General features: G+C 37.4%; 1 protein-coding gene across 1 annotated transcript in view; it reads left to right on the forward strand.

Moving 5' to 3' along the window:
• The window catches only part of fam189a1 (family with sequence similarity 189 member A1), a 242,002-nt gene extending 225,460 nt beyond the window's left edge, over positions 1-16,542 (forward strand). Inside the window, exons 5-12 of the mRNA XM_052138454.1 lie at positions 552-659; positions 4,813-4,973; positions 5,777-5,912; positions 10,679-10,757; positions 12,751-13,437; positions 14,960-15,025; positions 15,163-15,476; positions 16,006-16,542. Of these exons, the coding sequence (XP_051994414.1) occupies positions 552-659; positions 4,813-4,973; positions 5,777-5,912; positions 10,679-10,757; positions 12,751-13,437; positions 14,960-15,025; positions 15,163-15,476; positions 16,006-16,221 (1,767 nt within the window). The 3' untranslated portion in view covers positions 16,222-16,542. The remainder of the gene's footprint in view (positions 1-551; positions 660-4,812; positions 4,974-5,776; positions 5,913-10,678; positions 10,758-12,750; positions 13,438-14,959; positions 15,026-15,162; positions 15,477-16,005) is intronic.
• The last annotated feature ends 475 nt before the right edge of the window (positions 16,543-17,017 follow it).

Here is a 17,017-nt window from a genome sequence, read left to right on the forward strand (position 1 = left end):
ATTTTCTTGTCCATTATGAATACATGCAATAATGCCTTCTAATTTGGCCCAAACAAGGTATAGTGTCTTAAGATGCAGCATAATTAGACTGCTGATCTTTTGAGGCAATGTTCATGTTGGGTGTGTGCTGTAATGCCTTAAAATGCTTCCTCTGTAGACAACTCACTAGGTTTTGAAACAGTGCTTCATTGTGCCATCTTTTGATTCAACTTTTGTGTTTAGTAAAGTAACGATGCCATGTAGTAGATCCACTTTGGACACTAAATTCCTTATTTATCTAATACTGTATGTCACAACCACTCTCTCTTTTTCTTCCACACATTTGTTTTTTCTTCCTAGGGAGTCTTGACTGTTTGTTTTCCCCCAGCTCTCTGTTACTGACAAATAGAACAATAAATGTTCATACTGGGGTTTTTACAACAATCGTTTATTTTTTCGCTCTCTCACATCCATTCTCCTTCTTTCTCTAACTCTCTCTCTCTGTATTTGATTCTCACCTTCTTCCCCTCTCCCTTCTTATCCCCATCTCTCCATTTCTCTCTGTCTCCCAGGAGCTGCTTTTCAGTGTTTGTGCACTAAATGTTATCTCCACCATTGTGTGTGCTCTGGCCACAGCTGTGTGCTGTATGCAAATGGTTTCTACTGATGTACTACAGATGGTAAGTATGATCCATACCACAATGTATGTGTGTGTCTTTCTGGTTGTGTTGATGATGTGCACATCACATTTTCCCATTACATCATGGAAAAAAGATCAGACAATCAAGACAACTGAGCCTACAAAAGTATAGTAGAACTCCAGAGAAATAAGCATTTAGTTTTGGCATACATCTGTAATCATCGGTTACAAAGGTAATTGAATTTAATCTAATTAAATTATTGAGTGTGCCTTATATTTCTCCAAATATTTCAGATTAAGTTCAAAGTAGGACTGGCCATAATTGAGTAATTTTGTACTCTGACCCATCGAAACAAGTAATCGATTACACAAATATTTAAATATATGTTAAAAATAACAGGTATGACACATACTGTATGTGAAATGTATATTTTATGTATGCATATTAATTCTTATTCAGAAAAAAAACGGTGAAAGTTCTCATAGACGCTCATAGACACTTAGTGGTCTAATAAGCTTCAGAGTTTCTCATACCACTTCGCATTTTCTTTTCACTATAAAAGCAGATCCTCATCTGTTGGTATGCATGACTTCCGACAACCAATAGAGTAGAATTCAATAAGATTCTAAATATTTAAATTGCCACACTTGGCTTTGCCTCGTCATCTCTCAGTTGTCATCTCTCAGCCAACACCTCAACGTCATATATCCACAGCACCCCCCAGTGGGCTCAATTTTAACTTTGAGATTAGGTGAAAGACTCGATTAGGTGAAAGTACAATATAATTTAGTGTTGCCTACAAATGGCACACAAATGCATGAAGGAATATCAATTTGCATTATTTAATAAGTGTTTATAATATTCGACTTGTTTGTACAGAATGAGTACTCGATTAGTGGATTACTTGTTTAAGTCCCTAGTTCAAAGCACTGTGGATTTGTTGATATAAATTTGTGAATGACGACCCATACTTCTCAGTTAATCTTTATGCTAGTGTACATACTTTTAAACATATTATTTAAGGACAGTTGATTTCTATAAACGTAAAACCTTATTACAAAATTACTTAGCGCATCTTTAAAATTTGGTAAAGATGAAACGTTTAAAGAGAGAACAGTCATCACTGCATGATTATGCAAAACATCCATAAAACACAGTTTCTTTGTCAGACCTAGTTACCTTAGAAAACATAACACCATCATGTTGTATAAGTGCATGATCTTAATGCATACTGCTCTAGCAACCCATATTATGGAGCAGCAGTGTCCCTGGCCTGGTGTAAATCTAACATTGATTTCTCTGTCAACCGCTTTAATGAATTTGCCTTTTCAGGCTGCCTATTTTATGTGTGAAAAAAATGTTACTTGTGAGACATAAAGTTGTAATATTGTTTAAGAGTGGGCTTTGTGCATTTTATGGTCGATGCAGTAAATTGCACAATCTGCTGGATAGCTGCAGTAAAGGCATGGCCAGAGGGAGATGAATTGAGATGAGTTATATTAGCATGGCTGCGGCGGCTCTTTGAATCGCTGGAGCGGTAGAGGGATTCGTTTCAATTCAGGGCACAGAGTGGCAATGCAAGAAATCACTCTGTTTCCAGCTGTACAGTCCATGAACAAAGACAAGGAAGGCCCTAGGGCTGGGACGAGGGTAAATCGAAGGATAAAGCTTTTTCCTTTACACCTGTATGTTTATAAGGGATTTTGTTGTAATTCAAGTATATATAAATGTAAATTAGACAAACCTTTGACTAATTTGACTTTGTTTGACTTTATGAGCAGGATTCATGCAATATTTATAGTTACATTTACACACTCCAAATGTAGGCCTTTATTTTGCAGTCATTGTACTGCTGCCTCTACTTATCATTTACACTCACTTTTTCTCTTGATAATGCCTAAAATCAGGATTGATCTGTTCAGTGTCTGCTGATTTAACAAACCCTTATTATAACATGACATCAACTGTCACATACATTCTCATCACAAATCAGCCCTTGCCTATCCTTGAACTTGCAAGGAATCTCCCAAAATTATGTTAAATTCCCCATTTAAATGTCTCAACTTCTCAATGGATGTCTTAGATTACAGATTAGATGAATGCAGTTCACTACAGTTTTTAAAATATAGAGGTTTTGTTTTTTTAAATAGATCACATGGCATTAAATGAATGCCTTCAGTGTACTCACATATTACCTTCAAATCTTCCAAAATATCCAGACCTAAACAACCTATGACTTTTTGTCATCTCTGTCAACTAACTGCCATCCTAATATTTAATATACAGTGCATTCAGAAAGTATTCTGACCTCTTCATTGCTTTCACAAATTATGTTGCAGCCTTATGCTAAAATGCTTTAAATATTTTTTCTCATCAATCTACACTCCATATCCTATAATGACAAAGCAAAAAACAGATTTTTGATAACTTTGCAAATTTATGTAAAAGAAAAAGATGAAATATCACAATTACATCAGACCCTTTGCTATGACACTTGAAATTTAGTTCAGGTCCATCCCATTTCTCTGGATCATCTTTGAGATGTTTCTACACTTTGATTGGTGTCCACCTGTGAAAAATTAAATTGATTGTACATGATTTGGAAAGGTACACACGTTTATATAAGGTCTTGCAGCTGAAAATGCATATCAGAGCAAAAACCAAATCATGAGGTCAAAGGAATGGCTTGCAGAGCTCAGAGGCAGGATTGTGTCGAGGCACAGATCTAAGGAAGGCTACAAATATATTTCGGCTGCATTGAAGTTTCCCAAGAGCACAGTGGCCTCCATAATTCTTAAATGGAAGAAGTTTGGAACAACCAGGACTCTTCCTTGAGTTGGCCGCCTGGCCAAACTGAGCAATCAGGAGAGAAGGGCCTTGGTAAGAGAGGTGACCAAGTAACCGATGGTCTCTCGAGTTGAGCTCCAGAGATCATGTGTGGAGATGGGAGAAACTTGCAGAAGGACAACACTGCAACACTCCACTGATCTGGGCTTTATGGCAGAGTGGCCAGACGGAAGCCTCTCCTCCATGCAAGACACATAAAAAAAGCACCTAAAGGATTTGCAGACTGTGAGAAACAAGATTCTTCGGTCTGATGAAACTGTTTGGCCTCAGCTTCAAGTGTCATGTCTGGAGGAAACTAGGCACCACTCATCACCTGCGCAATATCATCCCAATAGTGAAGCATTGTGGTGGTAGCATCATGCTGTGGGGATGTTTTTCAGTGGCAGGAACTGGGGGACTGGTCAAGGTTGAAGGAAAGCTGAACACAGCAAAATACAGAATATCCTTAATGAAAACCTGGTCCAGAGCACTCAGAACCTCAGACTGGGTCGATGGTTCACCTTCCAACAGGACAATGACCCTAAGCACACAGCCAAGACAATGTAAGAGTGGCTTAGGGACAACTCTGTGAATGTCCTTGAGTGGCCTAGCCTGAGCCCAGACTTGAACCAAATTGATGTCTCTGGAGAGCCCTTAAAATGTCTGTCCACTGACAGTCCCCATCTCACCTGACAGAGTTTGATAGGATCTGCAGAGAAGAATGGCAAAAAAATCCAGGTGTGCAAAGCTTGTCACATCATACACAAAAAGACTTGAGGCTGTAATTGCTACCAACTAAGGACTGAATTAAGGGTCTGAATACTTATGTCAATTGATTTGTCAGGATTTTCTTTTTATTAAATTTACAAAGTTATCAAAACATCTGGTTTTTGCGTTGTCATTATGGGGTATGGAGTGTAGATTGATGTGAAAAAAATATATATTTAAAGCATTTTAGCATAAGGCAACATAACAAAATGTGAAACAAATGAAGGGGTCTGAATAATTTCTGAATGCACTGTAACTTATTTTGAACACAATGGCTGTACATTTGAACACCAGCAATAAAAAAAAATAAAGTGACTGATTTCAAAGACCAAAGCATTATCATGTAAATGATTTTGGTCTAAGCATATTTGTCAAAAAGCACACTTTTTACTTAATTCTCTTATTTATTTATTTATACTTTTGTTACCTATATATTTTTATCGTTGTATATTTAGACAATTACATTAGACAATAGTGTCAAACAAAACATTTCACTGGCTTTGTACCATAGTTTACAATTGAGGATGTGACAAATAAAACTTTTAAGACGTCCAGTTCACATTCTAAAAAGACTCACTTTTACATTGTATTCAATCAGTTCATGCCACACAGAGCACGTGCCTTGAGTGCGGACTGCATGACACCTCATGGTACCATCTTACACCAGACACTGGACTTCGATGAGTTCATCCCACCCATCCCTCCTCCCCCCTACTACCCACCAGAGTACACCTGCACACCTGTGATGGAAGGCCAGAGGTAAACCCATAAACAGACACAAATATCGACACAGACACACAACTTGCTGCTCACATCTTATTTGACTTGAAATTATGTTATATTTGTGCTATACAGTATATGAGAAATTGTTTGATCTCAGATTGCTTGGTGGGTAGTTGAAAAATAGGTTTTAGTGTTTGTGAGTAGATTGATTCCCATTGATTTATCACATTACCCTGTGGAATGATTATGCAAAACATCCATAAAACACAGTTTCTTTGTCAGACCTAGTGACATTAGAAAAAAAAACACCACCATGTTGTATAAGTGCATGATCTTAATGCATACTGCTCTAGCACCCATATTATGGAGCAGTACTGTCCCTGGCTGGTGTAAGTTTAACATTGATTTCTCTGTCTCCCACTGTGAGGCTCTGTGCCCACTATCCCATCATAAAAACATGCTGATGAGGCTGTTTAGCCTGTGGCCACACTAATGTGTCAACAAAGCAGTAAATACATACAGAGCAGCACTTCATGTGCACTGGGTGTTTCAAAGCACAGACAATGTCACAATGTCATAAGGGACACAGATGAAGAGACAAAGATCTCCCAATATGGGGGGTTAAATTAAAAGAATAGGATATCTAACCCACTGAGAACAGTTGATGAGTTGGATAAGCGGAAACATTTTATTTCTCCTAGTTCTTAAAACCCCTAAAAGAACTGGAACATTATCCCCACCCACATTGCACAGGCACATTTGTGTAAAAAAATAAATAAATAAAAAATATAAATATTGACATAGTGTGGTAATCATGTTTAACCATCTCTGTGCATTAGAGGGTTGCATCTGGATTTTCCACACTCTCCCTTCAATGCTATTTATGGGGTACCCATTAACAGCCCTGGGGCTTTGTATCCATCTGAGCTGCCACCACCATATGAATCTGTGGTGGGACAAATACCTGCCAGTCAGGTAAGAACTCACACCTCTTCTACATATTTACATTGCATGGTTTGGTTTGGTTTGAGTAAATTGGGTTTAGTATGGTGGTTATATGTTTCAAAAGGTCTTAGCTATTATATTGTTATAATGTAATTTGAAGCAAGACAATATATACACCGATGAGCTACAACATTAAAACCACCTGCCTAATATTGTGTAGGTCCCCCTCATGCCACGAAAACAGCGCCAAACCGCATCTCAGAATAGCATTCAGAGATTATTTTCTTCTCACCACAATTGTACAGAGCGGTTATCTGAGTTACTGTTGACTTTGTCAGTTTAAACCAGTCTGGCCATTCTCTGTTGACCTCTCTCATCAACAAGATGAGAGATCGGTGTAAAATGGCTAAAGCATGTTTAACACTGTGTTTTACCATTGAAGATCCATCATAGCTGTTAGCAGTTCAAATTGGCCCTGCAAACAAATCAAAGCTCTTTGTGACTGATCATATGTGAGAGACAAGGTGAGAGTTGCCATGCTCAAATCACATCTTTTGAAGGATGTCATGAAGGACAACAAGTTGACGTTAAGTTGCAGAAAATCTGCATAAAAATCTAAACCGGGTATAAATGAGCCGTAGCAGCAGAAAACAAGAAACACAACATCAAGTCAAGGAGGAATAAAAAAGTATTGTTTTCATCAGGAGTCAGTTATCAAAGATTTTGTTTGAATGAATGCAGTTTGAAATTTGTGACTTTCATTGTAATAGATGATCTGTCATGTTTGACCATTAATCAAAATCAGAATGAGCTTTATTGTCAAGTGTTCTCACGTACACAAGGAATTTTTTTTGGTGATTGAAGAAACGAGTGGTAACAGAACATTACAGAGAGACACAGAATATAAAACAAGGTAAGAGTATAAATAGACATACAAATAATAGGATGTGCAAGGTAGGGGTATGAACAATTATTGAATTAAATATGTTAATGTAAATATGTACACAATATATGTATTTACATTATCGCACTATGGGGAGTCCTGGGGCAGTTTCATGGAAAATAATCATGTGGAAAATGGGTAAAAACTGTTCTTGTGCCTGTATGTCAGTCTGTTCAAAGAGTGAGTTGGCAGGGTGTGTGGGGTTCAGAGAGATTCTACTTGCAGGTTTCCTCACTCTAAAGACGTACAGGTCTTGGAGGGCGGGCAAGGGGGCCCCAATAATCCTCTCAGCAGTCCTGATTGTCCAATGTAGTTTCCCTCTGTCTGATTTTGTGGCTGAATCAAACAAGAAAAGTATAGATGTAGACAGGACAGACTCAATGACGGCTGAGTAGAACTGTGTCAGCAGCTCCTTTGGCAGGTTGATCTTCCTCCACTGGTGAAGGAAGTACAACCTCTGCGGTGTCCCACTTCAGGTCCTAAGAGATGGTAGAGTCCAGGAACCTGAATGACTCCACTGCTGCCACAGTACTGTGGGGGGTTTCTCTTGAAGTCCACTATCATCTCCACTGTTTTGAGTGTGTTCAGCTCAAGGATCAAGAAGAACAGTGGGGACAACATTAACAAAATTTTTCTTAAAGGTGCAATATGTAAAATTCGTCATTGATGTCATATTCTCCTTTTTTTTTTGCCAATGTGTGAATGGCTTGTAACGCAACTTAAAAAATGAGCCCTTCCCGGACTTCCTAGGTTGCCCATTAAAGCCTATTGAGTGATTTTCATGCAAAAGGAGCAGGTCGCTTTTGCTGGGAAAATCCAAAGGATGTGACGTTTATGCACGCTCCCGAGAGTATTGCCTCAGACAGTAGTTTCTCTTCCGCTATTCAACAGCGACAACAAACTGCAACATTAGGTAATGTTATCTTAGAGATGGAATCCAGCAAATGGCCGACTCCTACTCAAATCCGTGTAAGCCAAATAAAACTAAAACATTTATCTACTGAATCCCATCTGGCTAAGCAGAAACATTGTTGTGGTCGAGCAAAAACTAGAGTGAACATCGGCAAGGTATTTGATTCCTGGAGGGACCTTCATTCAGTTTTGGGGATCAAAACAGACCCTGAATTGGCATTCGTCTTATTGGACAGGTAAGCTTACATAACTGCACAGCATGTGAAATATAGTGCCATGAGGATTGATCTGTGTAATTTTAGCTAACTTGATCTTGCCTGCTAACACTGACGAATTGCAAGCTACCTTTCTTCGTAACTTTCAAATAATTTCAACGATCTTCTCTTTATACTAAATGTCAAGTTAATGTCAATGTTAATCTGTAATTATTCAGCAAGGTAAACTACAATAATACATGAAATTAATGCTAGACAATGTTCAAGATAATGTAATAAGCATTCATTAGTGTAATATAACTTGGTTATACAGAAAATATATACTTTCTATTATTATAAAACATTATTATAAAAATAGCGTATTGATATATCAAAATTCATTGTGTTAACATATTTATAATGTACTCTCTATTATGTAAACAGCTACTATCATCATCCACCAAATTTTGTTAACATCTATTGATAAAGCTGGCTAGCTAGCTAATGCTGACATAGGCTATCTTATAAATGCAGTCTGTGTCCACATATCCACACTTTGTTTGAGCCCTGTTCCAGCAATGGAAAAAATAAATGCAGTCTCAAAGTTTGTAATAAAACAATCATAACTGTGTAATTTTAATTATGCTATCTCATCTATTAGCATGATGTCAGTGAATCACGTTCAGCCTCTTTGTATGTTATGTCATTGTTTTGGTCGATGCTCACATCTCTATGGAGTGTGTGCGATCACGAGCAACAGGTAGCTGGCTGCAGTTCACTTAATGGCCACATGTGTCATTAATAACAAGTGTTTCTTAATCACACATACTGCACCTTTAAGGAGACCCTATTACTGGTCCAGATAATGAGTTCAGTACAAGTTAAGCACAATTTACAGTATTTGTGGCATAATATTGAATACCATAAAAAAATATTTTGACCTGCTTCTTTAAAAAAAAAAAAAAAAAAGAAAAGATCTGGATTTCAGTGATCAATGGAAGTGAATGGGGCCAATCCATAAACATTAAAATACTCACTGTTTCAAAATTATAGCAAAAAGACCATGGCGATGTAAAAAAAAAAATAAAACTGAAAAAAATTCAATTTAAACAACTGTTCAGCTCAAATAATACATTAAGTATTATTTTAGTTTTAACAGAAGAATTAATATAAGTGCTTTTATTAAATTATAAGCTTCACATTTCTGCCTTTTAACCCTCAGAAAATTGGCCCCATTGACTTCCGTTGTAAGTGCCCCAATGTTACCCAGATTTGTATTTATTTTTTTAAAGAAAAATGTTTTGAACTAAACTAGTTTTTGTGGTAATCAACATTATGCCACAAATCCTGTCGATTGAGCTTTACATATTGAACCCGGAATATTCCTTTAATGTCAGAGAGCATAGACTATGTCAGATATAACATAAATGTGGACGGTTTCATTTTGTTGACATACAGCCACAGCTTATAGCCACATCAGCAATGTAATTTCCCTGAATATATGAAGAGAATTCATGTTTGAGCTGACAAATTTTATTTCACTCTGTTTTAGTTAAGACCTGATTTCTAATTTCTCGTTGTTTGGAATGGCAGTTTGCCGTATCTCCTATATTTCACCCTTAAAGTAATTCTGACTCTTTGTGTTAGCATACCTGTAGTTCAGCTATGTTCTTCCTCTTCAGTTACACTCATTTGTCTGTGTAAAGTTTGACAGTCAAAAGGTCCTTCGGTGCACTTGAGGGCTGAAATAAATTAATACAAGCACCTTTGAATAATGGATTATAATTTTCTCTGAAACACATCAGCAGTACAGGCAGGAATTTCATTCCATTTAAAGGAAATAGACTTTCTTACATTAAAAGTAGGGCCTCTATTTGAACAATGATTTTCCATCAAATTTCTCTTCTTGGCCAGATGAAAGGGAACAAGAGCTCCCCTCTTTGTAAAGGGGTCCACAAAGTATCACCCAAACCTTTCAAATCCAGCAGCTGAGTCTGTGATTACGTGTTATTTTTTTAGATTTGTTTGCTACCTAAAATAATCTGTGATTAAAAAAGGATAACATCCTGAGAGGTTTCATTCATTTTAAACATTTCTCATGTGAGACTATTGATAACATCTGCAAACAAAGCATTGGAGGCCTTTCAATCAGTGGAGCATTTTCGTTCCTGAAACACAAGCCTGAGAGGGTTTGAAAGAGTAACAGCACTGGAAATACTAGACAGAGATACAGTAGGAATAAATGTTTTATTTTGTCATAGTCAGTTTAGAAAGAATATAATTGCTCTCACAGAGTATCTATACATTTTGACTTGTAGCAGATTGATCGACTGCAATTGTTGACCCTTTTTGTCTCCTCATATATTTGTGAAGTTGGTTTGTGTTTTGCTAGATTTAAAGTTGAATGTTTTTGGATGAATAATTGTTGTTATAAAGAAATTTTGAAATGTAAACCCCACAGTGAAGTCATATTCACGGAGGCACCAAATCTGATTTTAGAGAGCCCTCTGCTGGTAAAAGGCTGTCAGTGTTGCTTTAAAGCTCTGCTGTGATGCCAGATGTCAGGCTTCAGCACATTCCTAAGTACCAGATGTTATGCTGTCAGATTCTCCTTTTGCAGTTGTTTGTAATTGTCCTCAGGTGTAAGACCGTTTTCAATCACCATCCTCTCCAGAAGGTTACACTCAAAAACAATATTAATCTGCTACAGAAAATGTTAGTAACATCTTTGTGACTTTTTCTCCCAGATCACCACCAGTCTTGAGCAACAGGTCACTGAGTCCAGTCTGTGTGAAAGGAACACCACAACTGGCCTTAGCACTCAGGGTGAGAAACCTTCAATGTTATTTATTCAAGTCAAGTCAAAATTTATTTATAAAGCACAATTAAAAATAACAGAGGTTGATCCAAAGTGCTGTACAATTTACAAATAAAATATATAAAAACAACCAAACAATATAGAGTAAAAATGCAACCTTTACATAAAAAAAAAAAACTGATCCGCTAACATTACATGAATTATTATCAAAAGACAATGATTAGAAATAAGGCTTAGGGTTAGATTTAAAAATATGATGGTGCTCCAAAAGATGGTGCAGACTTCACATGAACGGGCAAGCTATTCCAAAGTTGTGGAGCAACAACAGAAAAGGTCACGATCACCCTTTGACTTGTAGCATGAACTGGGGACAGACAAAAGAAGCTGATTACTTGATCTGAGCATTTATGGAGGAGTGTAAGAGTACAGAAGGTCACTATTGTATTTATGTGCAAGGCCAGAAAGGGCCTTGTACACAAAGACAACAATTTAAAAATAAATTCTGAACTTAACGGGAAGCCACTGTAGAGAAGCTAATACAGGGGAAATGTGCATTCTGAACAATCTGCAGTCGAGATAAAGCAAATTGAGGCAGACCGATATACAGTGAATTGCAGTTATCAAGCCGTGATGTAATAAAAGCATGGATCGCAATTTCTAGGTATTTTTGAGAAAGTTTAGTAATAGACCTTAGATGAAAGAAACCTCCCTTAACAATGGCACTGATTTGTTTGTCAAAAATGAAAGATTTGTTAAAAATAACCCCAAGATTTTTGGCATTCTTTTGAATGTCGGAGGAAAGAGAACCTAACTGTGCTTCAAGGGTGGTAGGGGGCCTGGAAGAGCCTTAAATAATAACTTCAGTTTTGCCTTCAATTAACAGCAAAAAAAGCACCCTGAATGCCGACTACACTCTCCAAAAGATTTAACAGAATATTATGATCAATAGTATCGAATGCAGCGCTAAGATCCAAAAACCAAAACTGCATATGATTCAGAGTCCAGTGAAAGTAAAATATCATTAGTGACCTTAAACAGCATGGATTCAGTACCATGTTAAGTTCTGAAACCGGACTGGAAATGTCTAAAATATTAAAAGAATTCAAATGAGAATATAGATGGGAATACACAACTCTCTCCAAGTGCTTTGAAATGAAAGACAATTTGGAAATAGGCCCGTAGTTATTGAGCACAGTTGGATCGAGATGAGGTTTCTTAAGCAGAGGGTGCACAACTGCATGTTTAAAACTAGTAGGTACTGCTCCATTTACTAGAGAGCTATTATTGATAGCTGTCACATTTGAGCTTACAGATTCAATGACATCTTTGAAAAGATGTGCAGGAATAACATCTGTCTTACAACTTGAACACTTGGACCTTTAAAACAAAATCAATTAGATGGGCTGAAGAGACTGGTTGAAAGCAAGTTAAATAACTGAGCGGCAGATACACCAGTGCTGGATTACGTTTTAAGGGCTTAATGGATGACTTAATATCTTGGATTTATAATAAAATATTTGAGGAAAATTCTCACAGGTCACAAGAGATGGATCAGGACAGGCAACTGATAAAGGGTTCAGCACCAAATCAATAGTTTTACACCGTAATTTAGCACTGTTTGAATTTTTGGAAATTAATTTAGAGAGGAACTTTGATTTAGCCTCTTTCACTGATCTTTGATAGCTGTTTAGACCCTTTACTTTCCTGGGCTTAAGAGGGGCAGCAGAGTCAAGAATGAAAGAACATGATATGTTAAAAACCTCAACCAGCTCTTCACCCATATCATTAGAGAGAGTATCTGTAAAGTGAACCTGATAACAATCTGAATATAGACTGGTAGTAGAGGAGTGAATAGAATGAGAGCAGCTTATAGGCTGACAAATAGTAGGTGAAAAACATGAAAAAACACAATTTAAACACAATTGGTAAATTGTCTTAAAGAAAGAAAGACTCAGTCTGTATATAAAGATTATATGGTCTATGTGTGTGTGATTCCCACAGCCTCGGTTGATAGTACTTCCCTTATGATGTCAGAGATGGCAGACATCCCTGATCACAGCTGTTCCTCTGAAGACCTGTGCTCTCTAGAGGTACAGGGCTCTGATTCTTCTCCTTATGGCACTTTGCGCATGGCACCGACTAATGGCAGCTGCACAAGCCTGGAACACAGCACCCGCTCTTCCCTGAGGCGGCAGGCCTGTGCCCGGCTCAACCGCAGCGAGTCCTCTGTCACACAGGAACCTAAGCCCCATTCGCTGGAGTTGTCACCAGAGTCTGTCAATGCTGTCGAGAAGGAGGACAGAACAGCTGTTTTACCCAAGTCTTGCACACTGCAAAGACAAAGAACCAATCGGAAGCCGACCCTCCCTTTTCCTCCGAACACTCCATCCCAATGTGCTTCCAGCTCTGTGGTGACATCCACTGCAGGTGGAGCTTCGGTCCTGACCCCCTATGCTTGCACCTCCCAGTCACCCACCAGTCAGGTGCGGGGAACCCGGCTCTGCTTCAGCATCTGGTCCCCATCCTCCTCTTCCTCAGTGGCTAATCAGCCCCATGCTACATCTGCCCTCATCAGCACCAGCATCCGTGAGCATCCCCACACTCTCCGTGCCACCAGAGGGTACCGAAAATTGGCGAAGATTGTGCGTTCCACTAGCGAACCTATATCCTGTACTTTCATATCTAGAAGTATGTGTGTTCCCTTCCTCTCTGTGATTTGAATGTACAGTATCCCCAAAACACTTTTGGACTCTTTATGGAATAGTCCACCCCAAAGTTTATCATAATTTACTCAACTTAATGTTGCTCCAAACCTGTAAGACTTTCTTTTTTTTTCTGTGAAAAAAAAGAAATATAGGAAAAAAAAAAAAAACCTTTACATGTCTTTTGTAAAAAAAAAAAAAAAAAAAAATTAAGTGAATAGTGACTTTGAGCAGTCAAACTCCAAACAGGACAAAAAGAGGAAAAAAAAAAACATAAGCCACCAAATTTGATTTGGCAAATGGTTTTTTTTATATCTGAACCTAATTGATTTGAACTGATTTGAGTGTGAATTACGACTTTGGTTTGTTTATTCCACAAGGAGATCATATGGCTTTAAGTGGTTGAAATCTAATGCTTATCGACTAAATTTTTTGTGGTTTTATATTTCTTTTCTTTCCTTTTTTAAATCTGACACCAGAATCACTATTCACTTTCATTACATGGCAAAATAAAATTTGGAGCATCATTATGGTTATGTGAATAATAGTAGAATTTTACTTTTTAAGTTAAAGGGTTAATTCATCCAAAAGTCCAAATATTCTCTCATCATTTTCTCACTCTCATGCCATCCCAGATGTGAATGACTTGCTTATGCTGAACACAAAGATGTTTAGAATAATATTTCAGCTCTGTAGGTCCATACAATGCAAGTGAATGGGTACCAAAATTTTGAATGCTCCAAAAGTACATAAAGGCAGCATAAAAGTAATCCATATGACACCAGCTTTTTTACTATAAAGCTCCACTTTCACTTGTGATTTTGCTGATTTGCTTTCTTTGTGCATGTCGCCACCTACTGGGCAGGAGGAGAGTTTATACTAAAAAAGGACTTAAATATTGACCTGTTTCTCACCCATATAACCATACAATCGTATATCACTTCTGAAGACATGGATTAAACCACTGGAATCATATGGATTACTTTTTGCTGCCTTTATGTACTTTTGGAGCTTCCAAATTGTGGTACCCATCCACTTATTATATGGACCTACAGAGCTGAAATATTCTAAAAAAAAATCTTAATTTGTGTTCAGCAGAAGAAAGTCATACACATCTGGGATGATTTTCCTTTTTAGGTGAACTATCCCTTTAAGTCACTCTTAAAAATATCTGAATGCATTAGATACAAAATTTCAAAGCAAGGGTTATCTGCAAAACAATTATCATAGAGCTTTTCTGAGACCCAAATTAACTGATCCATCTCTTGTTATCATTTGTAACCTAACAAACTTCCTTTTTGTGAATTATTTTTGGTTTGTGCTTTATTTCTTTAAAATAAATTCCACTTTGTTGGATATTTTGTTATATAATGAAAATTAATTCTATAATGCATTCGTGCATTTTAAGTATGTCTCAATTGTCCAAATAATTTTTGGGGCCACTGTATTGTTGAGGTTACAACCCTAAGTATTAATTTACCTATCTATAATCTAAATTTTACTTGCAGGTGAACACTGTGCTCCAGCTTCTAACCATCCACCTCAGGAATCCCCGCAGACGCCCTGTGATCAAGGTAACACCCTCACCTCTTTTGTTTTCTCTTTTCCACAAAAAATAGTTATCAGAAGATCAAGTTGTTTATCCATCTCAAATAAAGTTGTAGAAATAATATTAGAATTACAGTTCAAACAAATTGTCGTTTCTTCACAGAATGTATGGAGCTCTCTGAGAGGGTGCGACAGCCTTCTGCCAAAGACAGCAGCCTAGGGGGCAAGAAACAGAAGGATGGTGGAAAGGTTGACATCCGTCTCAGACCTCACTCAGTATCTACAAAACGCCCACACTCTCTCGCAGACCTCAAAACCTACAAAGACACCAAAGTACTGGTGGCTAAATTCCTGGAGCACTCTAGCTGCAGTCTACCTCCGGAGGTCCAGCAGGTGGTCAACACCATTAGATGTGTCATTAAATCTGATGAGAAACACATGGAGGAGGCCATATTCAGTGCCAACATAATTGATCAGGTGAATTTGCCTTGACCACATGACTGAGTTTTTTTTTTTTTTTTTTTTTAAATGGATATTTCTAGGCAGTTTGTGATTTTGTGCATTCATATTAGTGTAAAATGTGTATTATAACTGGGTAAAGTGCCAATTACTCTTTTACACAGATTAACCTTTTTTACTTATAAAGACTTAAAAGGGATAGTTCACCCAAAAAAAAAAAATGACAATTCTGTCATCATTTACTTACTCTTATGTTGTTTCAAACCCATATAAGACAATAAAAGGAGATGTTAGGCAAAATGTAAGCCTCCGTTACCATTCACTTTCATGGTTTGGAAAAATATGCAATGGTGACTTAGGTACAGTCCCTAAAATTCTGCCTGACCTCTCCTTATATGTTCCAAGGATCAATCAATCTGGTTTGGAACAACATGAGGACGAGTAAATGATAGAATTTTTATTTTTGGGTGAACTATCCCTTTATTAGTTGATGTTTATGTATCACAACTGAATTATATTAAGAATGTTTATCCTACCTTCAACACAGTTGATGACACAATCACAGAAGATCATGGGAAGCCCAAGGAAACATGCGCACGATGACCTGCACTTACAGAGCTGTGGAGCTTTGAGTTCCCCATCCTCATCCTTGCGCCGTCCTCCACGAGGATCAAGTCAGACAGAAGTCTCTGGTACCCTGGATCGGCAATCTCCTCATCATCCTCAAGGCCTCATCAGTATATGCAGAGAAACTACACTCTGACGCTCTTTTTTCCTCATAATCCTCTCAATATGTGCCAAGTCCAAGCCCATCAGCAAAAACAGCGAATTAATGTGGAGATGACGCTCCTCATGTTTAAAACAAAAAGATACTCATAAAAGAATAAAGAAACACCAGAATGTTTACCTGCAGTGCTATACAATTTTATTGTTTTGCCAAAATAAAGGTAAAATATTTGTTTAAATGGTCAATTTGCTACTGCGCTGCATAGGAGAGTGGATATATAATTGACCATAGAAGGAAAGGAGATGGATTTACCTCTTTATGAAACTGTTTATTTGATGAGACAACATGATACACAACTCCTACGGACATTGTGTGAAATATTGGACATATGTGGTCATTATGTGCCACTGCAGGACAGAAAACTCAATTATCAACATACCTCAGTGTGTAATTATTATTTTCAGTGTTGCGTAATAAAAATGTGTCTGTTTGTATTTTCTCTATAGATCACTTTATTATCCCTCTTTGCATATTATTTGGTTAGGAAAACATTACTTTTATGAGGCTTTGGGTAACCATGAGTCCCTGACAAAGAGCAGGCTTATTTCAGCACTGCATCTCATTAAATCTCACTGTGATTCAGCTGAAAATATAGTTGTTTTTCATCAAGACTCAAAGAACCGACAGAGTATTTGCTTTGCTGTTAAATAAAAGTTTTTTTATTTTTTTATTAGATTTGATAATCCATTATAAGAGCACTTGATAAACTTCTCCAGGATATTGAATGATTCCCCCAGTCAATTATTTGTTACTCTAGGTGGCAAATACTTGT

This window comes from Xyrauchen texanus, chromosome 2, assembly GCF_025860055.1.
Source record: "Xyrauchen texanus isolate HMW12.3.18 chromosome 2, RBS_HiC_50CHRs, whole genome shotgun sequence".
Taxonomy (NCBI): domain Eukaryota; kingdom Metazoa; phylum Chordata; class Actinopteri; order Cypriniformes; family Catostomidae; genus Xyrauchen; species Xyrauchen texanus.